We start from the raw sequence: 11,186 nt of genomic DNA, 5'->3' as shown, positions 1-11,186 counted from the left end.
ACATGTTCGGGCGGTTTACTCACAAAGTCGAACTTGTTTGAGAGGCACTTGTGCCAACACTGAAAAATTTTGTTGGGTTGCCAGACATTTTTTATAACCTGAAAACAACAAACAGAAAATAAATAACTAAACCCGCAATTTTATTAGTTTAAATTTGTGTTGTTTACAAGAGTCTAACCAAGTAATGAATATTAGCACAGAATTCAAGCCCGTGCTGACAAAGGCAGCCTTGGCGCTCCAAAAGAAGCAAAACAGTTCTGCCTTTCAGGCTTTGGTATTTCAAGAGCCCCAAACTCATGGGAAGTCAGCTACAGACAATGACAACACAGCAGCACAAGGAGCACCTAAATCCAAAGATGCAAAAACAGATGCTATTTCTAATCCAGAGTTTGACATCAAGAAGGCCCGCCATGAGGTGCTCAACTTTGCCATGAACAATCAACGTGTAATCAAAAACAAACGCAAAATGGAAATCTTTCAATTGGTAAAACTTGGAATGAAACCACCAAAAAAGGCTTGCAAGAACTATAAGGACCTACAAGCGGAGCGACAGCGTTTAAGGACGATACGTGAGGAAAGGAAACAGTTTCATCAGCTGGGCAAAAATCAAACGGGCGCTGCCAGTGTACGGTGTCGCAGTCAAAGCAAAACGCAGCAGGCTCACAGGCAAAAGAAGCGTGCCCCAGTGGCTAATATTGACCAGCATTACGGCAATGCAAAGCCCAAGTTTAAAAATCGAAAATAAACATTAGTATAAATTTTTATTGACAAAGACTTGGTTTTCTTGAAATGAAGATGGCAACTCTCATTGCGCTAGGAAAAAGTATGGCAGCTCAACAGCTTTCAGTGTTGGGCAGAGTGCCATTTCAGCACTAGAGTTACGTGAATCTTTTATTTATAAAAAAGAATTCGGCAAAATGTCTCGCGCTCTCAGTCCCTTGATTAGGAGATGCTACAGTCAAATACAAGGCGGATCTGTTGGCAAGAAACCAAAAGTAGGCAGCGGACCAGGAGCAAGTGAATCCTCCTCCATTCCCTCAGTGACTGGATTAACCAGCAATTGCGTTAAACCTACAACGTCTCCTGTGGGTCCTGGAGCCTCTGCCACCAGCGGGTACAAAGTGCCTGAATATTTCAGCTTTAATCGATTCAGCTACGCCGAAGCAGAGGTGGAAATGGCCAAATACCGTTGCCCACAGCCATCAGCATTGAAAAAGTGAAAATTTCTCTAAGCAAATTGTTATAAAAATGTATAAATAAAGTCAAATATGTATAGCAATTAATTCGTGTGTTGTTGTTATTGTTAAAATAGTGTGACCCTGAGAGGGTACACTTTCAAACACTACCAGGTGACAATTATTGACGTTTTGCAACACTATTACAGCAGTAGAAAATATACGGAGAATTAATCGGCTCACGCATTCATCTCTAACACAATCGACAATCATTTCGCGGGAATAAGTGTTGCCTCAATTGATACGACAAAAACCAAGACCAAGTAAAAGCAAAATAAATGGTTTTTTTTTTTTTTGAAGAAGAAAACAGTTCCATATATGGATATAAATGTGTGGTGTGTCTGTGCGTGTAAATTTGTTTAATTGTTATTAACTAAATTCAATTTGTTTTAACTGGGGACGCAACAAGCCTCAGACTGGTGCTAAACTGTGCGGTGTTTGTGTGCGTGTGCGTTATGTGTGTGTGTGTGAGTCTGTGTTTGTGTGCAGTACAGTTGGGTAGAAAAACATCGACATTGTTGGCGTTTGTCATTACCTAGTATTCGTTTTAAGTAAAAGTTGTGGTTGTATAAAACGTAGGCAGCAATAAAATTTGGAGAGCAAGAACAAGCAATAAACAATTATAAAAAAAAAAAAAAATCACAAATCTGCATTTCCGTAAGAAATTTAGAGCGGGAAGTTTATTGAATGAAAAGGTGGTTAGTTCGGGGTGGGTTTATAGAGCTGAGGGGCAGGAAAATGAAACAGGGACGCATTTCTCTCACGCAATCGAATTAGGAAGACCTTAGAGTGAAAGTGTTGGAAAAAAACTCAAAGAGCGAACAGAAAAGAAAAATAAAATACAGAAAATTAATTAACATTTCAAGTAAACAAAGGCCAAGAAAATGTAATAACTTTACGCATATAAGAAGAGCAAGAGAAAATGTAAGTACAATAGTGCAGGCGGCGAATAAATTGAATATTAAAAAAGTGACATAAAAATATTTTGGTGAACCCGAGAGAAGTGACGAAAATAGGCGCCAGTGTTGTCGAGTTTCACAATTTGATATATAAATGGCTTGCTCACAATCACACACACATATGCAGAAATAGCCATCATAGCCACTGGCATCTCCACATAGACGATACCCAGTCGGAAATTAATGCACATATTCTATGCATCTTACAGCACTGCCTCCACCGCCGTCCTTCTGTTTAAATTTTGTTTAAATTTGTTTTTACCTTTGACTATTTAAAATAAAACAAAAGATTGATATTTTTACAATGGAGGTATCTAGAATATTAAAACAATTGTTGAGACTCAAAAAAAAAAAAAAAAATTTTTTTTTTTAGATTTTAACCATTATGGAAGTTGGAGTAAAAGTAGCATTAGTTTGCTGTAAACGACAACTCCTAATTTTTAAAGAAAGATTCCAATTGATGCAAATCAGGCAAACATATAGATTTCCACTGGGTATATAGAAGATATATACCAACACACAACACTTATACATTGTATATTGTACATTCCGTCTAATAGAATTTTTTTTGACTGCACTTTTCTAGTGACCTATGAAAGATGCGAGCGGGAAGAAAAACGGAAGCTGAGACAGGAAAGACTCGTTCGTGTATAGTATACGTTAAAAATTTGGGAACAGGACCAGCGGAAGTCAGCGGCGGAGAAACCAAAATTTTACGGAGTTGTAAAAAATTAGCAAACGCCACAAGAGGAGGAGGAGCAGCAGCATCAGCATCATCATTATCAACACGAGGAGCAAAAACCTTACAAAGTGTCCCAACCAAGTTGTCAAACGTGAGTCACGTGAATTTACAAATAGCCACTCCTGTTGAAAGGAGGCAATCTACTCGTCGAGAGGTGGCGATACGAGAACGTGGTCAGCCTGTACGCGGAGGAGCTACGACTCCGGCTGAAACGACGGCTTCATCTGTAGCTCAAAGATCCCGATCTGCTGGAAAGGGGGCATCGCCAATACGAGCCAAACCATTGACAACACCAGCAGCCAAAACTTCTAAAAGAGATCGCGAAAAGGAAAGGGAGAAACCCGTATCAATTAGACGTAGAAATACAATTGTAACTACACCGCAGCCAGCAGCCAAGCTTAGTCAACGCCGGAACACACAGAACGACGAAGGAGCAACAACGGGAGGTGGTGGTGCGGTCAAATCAAAAATGTTTAAGCAAGCTAGTAAAATTATGGCGTCATCGTCATCACAATCATCGTTGTCATCTCCGCCTACAATAGCAGCCAGTCGATCTCGGCGTTCCATTAAGCCAAATCCAAAATATGCCAGCGATGATGTGGTGACACCCAAATATATGGTATCATTGGCCCATGAATCTAGCAACAGTCGGAGCGGTGGGGGTGCTAAACAGTTATTTGCCACCCAAGATGATGATGACATGATTGAGATTGACGAAGATCGAAACGATGTTGACGAAGATGACGACGACGAAGAGGAAGAGGAGGAGGAGGATAATGATGATGAGGTTACCGATGCGGCCTTCAATCCACATTTACACAAATCCGATGACGATGATGATGATGAGGACGATTTAAGCGATCCGGAATTTGAGCGCGAAGTCCGACCCCCTCCAATTAAACGTGGTCGTGGACGTCCACCCAAAGCGGGTAACACCTCTGCCGCCGGTGCCACTAAAACGACAACTGCCATCTCTGCCAGTGCTAGCAGTCAAAGTACGGTACGAACTGCTGGTAGTTCTACTCAGCGTAACAATTTGCATCAATTGCGTCGTTCTATAGCCACAAATATGAACAAAAGCAAACTGGCTGCTGCAGCATCTCAGACACCGGCGACAACACCCGGCAATAAACGAAAACTAGAGGATCCCGGGGAATCAGCTGTTATCCGTAAACGTGTTGCCCTAAATGGAGCTGCCAATACGAAAGCACCGGCAGCAGCGTCCCAGCCTACGCCGAAAACCAACAAGCCGACAAGTGTAGGCGCAGGAGCTGTGCGCATTGTCCAGGCTCCCCAATCAGTTGGGGGCAAACAACGGTTAAGCCAAGGACAGTCATTTAAGATTAATCAAGCTGCCAGAGCAGGTTCTGGAGCAGCCGCCGCAACACCACGTTCCTCCTCCAGTCAGCAGATGCGTGTGCCGCCAGCTCCGCCAGCCGGTCCAGCGGAAAGTGACGATGTGCCCACATTTACCATAGTCAATATCGATGACATTATCAATCAGGATGATGTCCTCATCTCACGGTCTTCTCAATCAGCGGCGACCCCGACAGCAACAACGACGGCGGCGACGTTGGGTTCAAATAAAGCAGCAAAGCAAATATCACCGCTGAGTCGGGGAGCAAAAATGCAAACCAGACGCGGTGCCGCCGGCGGTCAATCCTCCACAAGCATCACCACACCACAAACGCCGGTCACACCAAATAGCAATTCAACAACCAAACGGATGATTACATTGGGTCAAGTTGGTGGTGCAAAGTCACGTCCACGTATACTTAATGCAGAAATGAGCAAAAAGGCACCGGCAATGAAACCTCTAATGAGCATGGGCAAGGAACTGTGTAACATTGATACCGAAGAGGAGGAGGAAGATCGTGATCACGAAGATGACCATGACGCGGGCAATGTGGTGCAGGAGCAGCAGCTGGCAAAAGCGGCAGCAGTTAAGAAAATATCAATCCGCGGTGCCACCGGTGGCGGCGCTGCCAATCGTTTGACGTCGTCGTCACAGAAGCCTCAACAAAAATGGTTATCATCAACGCAACAACCGACACCCACACGTAATGTTCTGTCCACAACAGCCAATAATCGTGCTGCTGGCGGAGCAGGAGGAATATCCTCAGGACCAGGGGATCGCAAGTTGGCCAAATTTCTGGGTGAAGGCAATGATGAGTTGCTTTTCAAGAAACCGGTAAGCATTTACCTTACCTCCTTCTGCTATATCTAGAAGAATGAATCAATCTTCTATCTTTTTGCTTCACCAGCAACAGCAACAGCGCCTTAAGGAGAATGCAACAGATAATACACCATCCAAAAAGGAGGAATCCACAAATATGACCAAATATTTACCCGCAGAGACGACAACATTCTGTGAGGAGGACGGACGCATGATCAAGAAAATAACCTGCTATGAGACATGGCATGTAATCGGCTTACCAGTTGGCATAGGAGGTGGTGATAATTCTGCTATCGGGGGTGGCGGCGCCAATTCTGATATTTTGAGCCGTAAACCGCGTGTACAACGCACTAGCCTTGAATTCCCACTAGTTAAATTGGCCAATGTTGCCGGACGCATCAAAGTGCCCTCCAATAAATGGTCAAGCAAGGTAACCCTATATAAGGTGTCGCCAACTCTAATGGCCCGCCAGACAATGACCATTTTCACCGGTGACCTCAAGTCCTTCAATATACCCGAAGAGGAGCGTCATAAATATCAACCGTCATGCGTTCTATTCCGGCGTTCGGTACTCGATCGTAGTAAATGCCGGGTGCCCTATGATCGGGCCATTATATTTAAGAATAAATGCTTCTATGCCAATATAGATGGCAAGCATATCAATTTGATGGGCGCACCAGAGGCAGTGTCATCTGTCAAGGATGTGGAAATATTGCTCGACATTGTCGATCGTCTATCCCTTTCCAGCTCATTGGTCGAAACGGTTAACGGAAAATAGAAAGTAGATTCAGAGAGAGAAAGGGAGAGAGAGAGAGCGAGAGACAACAATAACACCAACACCATTAAACGCGGGGTAAGAGCAAACAAAAAAAAGAAAAATGAAAAAAAAAAATAAGAAATTGTATAGAAAAAAAAACTCGGTCGGTTCGATATGATTGTTACTCGATGGATCGGTCAATCAATATCGAATCAGATATATAAACTGTTTTTCGTAAAATAAGTACTATATATACATAGGGCATAACTTTATGTAAATCTGATTAACACTTTTTTTTTGCGCTCCTTGTAATTTTCATTAAATTAGTTGTAATAGTTATTTTAGCGTAATTTTAGCTGTTCCGTTACATCGATTTATCGACATACATATAGATATATACAAATATCTATCCTTGCTGGGTAAATAGTTTATAAACAAACAACACACCTTCCCTTATCCCTTCTAGATCAACCATTTATCCCAGCCCACATGTCATCCAGCATTGTGGTTGCTGATAATAATCCCTCCCAACCCAAAATCTTACATAACTATGACTTCCTTCACTTTTTAAACCGTGTCGTCAAGTAAAAACTAACAACAAAGCAACAAAAAAAAAAAAAAAAAAAAAAAAAAAAAAAATAACACAAACTGTTCACAATTTGAATCTGATGCATCTAAATTTTGGGTAATTCAAAACAGTAAAGAAATTTTGGGTTGCTTCCCATATTTTAAAATTTTCGCGTTAATGCATATGTAAATCTTGCATATATATAATTTATATGTAATAGTTATTAACTATGTACACTAAATTGAAACAGTGTAATTTAATTGTAATAAAACCGACATAAAAACCAATAATGTTTGTATAGTTTACATTTTCGTCGAACCATTAAATAAATAAAAAAGAAACAAAAATTAATAAAAAAAAAAAAAAAAAGTAATAATAATCGAATTGCACTGTTTTTGGTTCATGATCGATTATAAAACTCGTAAGTGGTGGTCTACTATAATTGTTTAAATTGTTTGACATTTTCAGTAACAATATAGTGGATAGTGGATCTGTAAATCGAAATTTCCAAAGGATAATCACATAGTAAATGCTATTCAAACATTCCTAAATTCGAAAAAGAAAGAGAGATTGTTCATTTTTGTTTTTATTTATTATTTATTTACTTTTGCGATTACTAAATTCTTAGAACTTTATTCAAAATCATCATCTCATCATCGTTATGATCATTATCATTATATCTCATGCTCAAGCTGATTTAAATTCATCTTCAGGACCAAATCTCGAATCGTCAATCCACAACCGATTTGAATGTTCTGTGTTTGTGTGTGTGTGTGTGTGTGTTTGTGTGTGTGTGTGTATGTATATGTGTTCATTATTATTATTTTTTATTTTGTTTGTGATTTTCTCATTTTGCCATTATTTGTAATTGTTTACTTCATATTTCAGTGGGCTTGCCATTCAAAATTTGTTGTCCATGCATTTTTTGTTTTGTTTTTGTTTTCTTACACATTATAAATACAAATACATACAATAAGTATTATTAATTGGGTGTATGACCCATTATAAACTGCAGATTTTTGTTGTATACTTTAGATTATTAATTAATTAATTAAAAACACAATTTCATTGCCGATGAACGAAAAAAAAAAAAATTGGAGTAGACATAGAGATAGAGTTGAAGAAAAAATTGGAGAGAGATAACTGGCGAATTTTAATTCAAAAAGAAAGTTTAAGGAGGATAGCGAGAGATGAAAAAAACATGAGGGAGGAGTAGGATGTAGGGGATGGGAATGAGTTTGGGATTGGGAGTGGCTTTGTGGATGGGATGGGAGTGGGAGGAATCATTTCTACAATACATAATTAAATACGGATATATCCTGATCTTGATTGCCTGTATTATTGCCGCCACCCCCACCACCGCCCCCACGATTTGAGGAGCCGGATGATTTATTTGAACCATGGGCAGCAATGGTCAACTGATTGGCCTGATGTATGACCGAGGTGATGTCGCTCTGCGATGCGGATATATCCTTGCTGGTTAATACATCCGAACTGCTTGAACCGGATGAGATATGGCGCTCGGTAATGCCATACTGTATGGGCTGATATCCGTGACTGGGATTATATGTGGCCGAGTATGGCATATATATGGGAGGATTCGGTAATGGTCCAATGTCGCTAGTAATGCTCTCGGTATCCGCATGGCTCAGTGCATGGCCATGGGCATGCGAATGGGCATGGGGCGGTAGACGCATTGCATTCGGATTGCGCTCTTCGTTGACCACGTAATAGCACTGCTCCGAGAATGTAAGCTTATTGACCGTATGCTTAATGTAATTGCTCCTCAGCATGGCGGAGACAATGCGTCGCGCTTCGCGTCTGTCCTGCACGTCTTCAACATTCTCCAGCACCCAATTAACGGCATCGGCTCCAATGAAGGCATTCGGTATGGTTATCTTCAGCCACATGCGATCCCGTATCTCTAGTCCGCTATCTGGTTTGGTCATGGCCTTTACGATCTCCTCAAGATTATTTTGATCGAGCCGCTCTTTAATCGGCTCCGGCAATATATCGGCTATAATACTGTCGTGAGAGGTAAGCGCCTGCGTATGTGCCACCCAGGCACCGGGATCGATGGGTCGCACTGGCTCTGTCCTTGGAATGGTGAAATAGCCCTTGGGATTGGGATCCCAGCACTTGGCCACCACCAGTTTAATGGGTCCTGGTTTTTGAACGACTTCTCGCAACACTCGCACTGCCTCGTCATTGGTCATGTTTTCGAAGTTAACATCGTTCACCTGGAGTATCATGTCGCCCGGCTCGATCCGTCCGTCAAGAGCAACGGCACCGCCCTTCATAATGCTGCCCACATAGATTCCACCGTCGCCACCACGATTCGATTGCCCCACTATCGAAATGCCAAGAAAATTCACTGCTTCCATATTTATGGACACAGTTATAATGTTAAGCGACATTGTGGAATCTGTTATGGAGCTGTATGATGATGTACGCGACATGCTGGGTGCCCGCTTCTTTCGCCTTTGGGGTTTCTTGCGTTGCACCTGTAAGCGCTGCACACTGCTGTAGTCAGTCATGTCGCGATCGAGTGTTAATTCCGATTCGGTGCCAAAGAGACTGGTCGAGTCCAGATCGCTGGACAGCACTGAAGCGGACTGATATGTGAGGGGAGGTGGAGGTTGCAACAACGGGTTAACCAGCATTTTCTGTTGCAAGGTGGAGCATTGCTGAGACGATTGCTGCTGCTGCTGGTGTTGCTGGTGCTGTTGTTGTTGCTGTTGTTGTTGTTGCATCATGGGATTTCGTGTTAGGGGGTTATTGCCACGTCCGCCGGGAATGCCGCCGCCGCCCACACCAATGACACCTAACTCACACTCACTGCCGGGCAGTTCGGAGCAATTATCGGATTGATTGGTACCATCAGCCGATACCAACCAGGACACCACCCGGCCATTGAAACAAGGCAATATGGTGGCATCATCGGCAATCTCCTCCTTGACCACCCCAAAATCGGCATCCATCGACTTGAAGAAATATTTATAATTGTTGTTCTGCTTGTTGAGGACCATTTTGAAATCCTTAAGTGTCACCTGGGCCGAAGGTATGGGAATTTTCACCAAATACGGCGTAGTCTCATCGTCAATGTGATAAATGACTTTCGTCTCTTGGCCATTGGCTCGCTCCGTATCCATTATTGTTATTTGATTTTCCACTTTCTGTTTTTTTTCTTCTTTCCAATACTTAACACAAAAAAAAAGTTCGGAAAAAACGGAAAATTGTTGTATTTTCCGCCTGGCTCTTCCTATTTTCCCCGTCCTCTCGTTGCTTGTACCTTCTTTTGTTTTGTTTTCCTTCCTCCCCTCTCTCACACACTCTTCCTTCCGTCCTACCGATTCTTTCGATTCGTTTTTTTTTTTTTATTTATAGTCTATACTTTTCTTTCGCCCATAGATTTTTCTGCTGCCTCTCGCTCTCGCTGCTGCTGCTACCGCCGCCGCCGCGCCTCTCGCTCTACGTACTCTTGTGTTTTTTTCTATTCTTTCTTATGGCGTTGATTATTTGTTAGGCTATGCAGCTTTTTAAGTTTATAACGATTTAGTTTATCGTCGAATTTTAACTTTCTTCTGCTTTTAATTTATTTATTTTTTATCAAAGCCAATGCAGTTGCATCCAGCGTTGCCAGAAGTCAAAACAACTTAAGTGCGAGTAATAGTCCTAAAGGCGCGAGTAATAGTTCTAAAGGTGCGAGTAATAGTCCTAAGGGTGCGAGTAATAGTCCTAAGGGTGCGAGTAATAGTCCTAAAGAAGAAGCTGAAAAAAGCGAGTAAAAAAATACCGGTCTTTACAAACATAATACCGGGGAGTGGTTTACAAAAAACAAAACTAAAGGTCACACTGGTATATAAACGTAAACAAAACAAAAACAATATTTATAAAAATGACAGCTGAAGTGGAGTCGGCTGCAGCGGCTGATAAGTTTTCGGCCAATGCCGAAGAATTGGAGAGCTACTATTTACAGCTGGAAGCGGGGAATATACCAGAATTGCAGTGGCAATTCCCTGGGCGACGAGCACCATCGCCGGATGCCACTTCCAATGCAAATAGCAAGGATCTGGATGTGGGAGCCACCGATGCCATTGAACAAGAGTAAGCAACCACCTCTGACACTTAACAGATAATTTAAATTGCTAATTTTGGTTCAATTGTCGTATCCTTCAACTCCACAGACCACAAAAAGTCGAATGACTTTGATTTTAGCGATGATGTGGCCCCCCACCCAGATGCGAGTGCGTAGCCAGACATCCACACCAAAGTCAGCCAAGAAGAAGACGGCCAATTTTGCTGGCGTTATGGAGACATTAAAGAAAAAGAATGCAGAAAGCTCCTAGCAGTTCGTCAAGCGTGGCATCGGCTCACAACTCTTCTAAAAAAAATCGATTGTACATAAACTACTTATTTTAATTTGTTTTTAAACTGTATAGTTCCATTGTATGCAGTGTCGTTTCCAATTGTACGTAATATGTATGTGTTAGAGTGCTCGTCTTGGTCATGTATTTGAAAATGTCTCTATTTATTTTTCTGTCCCTTTGTTTTATATAGTCTAAATCCATGTGTAGATGATAAATATATTAAAAGGTAACATTTTATAATTGTCCTTTCATGTTTTTTGTCTTTCTGCCAACAGCTTCATTAAGATGAGCGAATAACGAGATATTTAAGATTCGGTCGGTTTGATTTTTTTTATGGGTTTTCCAAACTTAAAAACACAAACGTTTCTGTCATTGGAAA

General features: G+C 41.6%; 5 protein-coding genes across 7 annotated transcripts; 4 read left to right on the top strand and 1 right to left on the bottom strand.

Moving 5' to 3' along the window:
- Nucleotides 1-78: 78 nt before the first annotated feature.
- Nucleotides 79-772, top strand: LOC137571869 (uncharacterized protein C1orf131). The gene has a single exon (XM_068283536.1). The coding sequence runs from the start codon at nucleotides 185-187 to the stop codon at nucleotides 743-745; it is 561 nt and encodes a 186-aa protein (XP_068139637.1). The 5' UTR covers nucleotides 79-184; the 3' UTR covers nucleotides 746-772.
- A 61-nt stretch (nucleotides 773-833) lies between these two features.
- On the top strand, nucleotides 834-1,279 carry NdufV3 (NADH:ubiquinone oxidoreductase subunit V3). The gene has a single exon (XM_068283537.1). It carries the CDS (start codon nucleotides 918-920, stop codon nucleotides 1,218-1,220), a length of 303 nt encoding a protein of 100 aa, XP_068139638.1. The 5' UTR covers nucleotides 834-917; the 3' UTR covers nucleotides 1,221-1,279.
- Nucleotides 1,280-1,376: 97 nt separating this feature from the next.
- Nucleotides 1,377-6,511, top strand: LOC137584886 (nucleolar and coiled-body phosphoprotein 1). 3 transcript variants are annotated; one of them, XM_068300481.1, is made up of 3 exons: nucleotides 1,377-1,498; nucleotides 2,781-5,127; nucleotides 5,201-6,511. In XM_068300481.1, the coding sequence occupies exons 2-3, from the start codon at nucleotides 2,794-2,796 to the stop codon at nucleotides 5,888-5,890; spliced, it is 3,024 nt and encodes a 1,007-aa protein (XP_068156582.1). In that variant the 5' UTR covers nucleotides 1,377-1,498; nucleotides 2,781-2,793; the 3' UTR covers nucleotides 5,891-6,511. The 3 variants fall into 3 exon arrangements, with proteins under 3 accessions (XP_068156582.1, XP_068156590.1, XP_068156598.1); XM_068300489.1 differs by having other exon boundaries at nucleotides 1,437-1,578; XM_068300497.1 differs by lacking the exon at nucleotides 1,377-1,498 and adding an exon at nucleotides 1,709-2,159.
- Nucleotides 6,512-7,014: 503 nt separating this feature from the next.
- Nucleotides 7,015-10,102, bottom strand: dsh (Segment polarity protein dishevelled). Its single transcript, XM_068303856.1, has one exon. The coding sequence runs from the start codon at nucleotides 9,587-9,589 to the stop codon at nucleotides 7,727-7,729; it is 1,863 nt and encodes a 620-aa protein (XP_068159957.1). The 5' UTR covers nucleotides 9,590-10,102; the 3' UTR covers nucleotides 7,015-7,726.
- A 114-nt stretch (nucleotides 10,103-10,216) lies between these two features.
- On the top strand, nucleotides 10,217-11,047 carry Pa1 (PTIP associated 1). Its single transcript, XM_068303855.1, is given in 4 exon segments — nucleotides 10,217-10,544; nucleotides 10,625-10,631; nucleotides 10,633-10,668; nucleotides 10,670-11,047. Coding segments are annotated over 4 exon segments (369 nt in total). The 5' UTR covers nucleotides 10,217-10,335; the 3' UTR covers nucleotides 10,787-11,047.
- The last annotated feature ends 139 nt before the right edge of the window (nucleotides 11,048-11,186 follow it).

The sequence above is a fragment of the Drosophila tropicalis genome, unplaced genomic scaffold (assembly GCF_018151085.1).
Source record: "Drosophila tropicalis isolate 14030-0801.00 unplaced genomic scaffold, ASM1815108v1 contig_158, whole genome shotgun sequence".
NCBI classification, from domain to species: domain Eukaryota; kingdom Metazoa; phylum Arthropoda; class Insecta; order Diptera; family Drosophilidae; genus Drosophila; species Drosophila tropicalis.
This window is presented reverse-complemented; position numbering and strand designations above follow the sequence as displayed.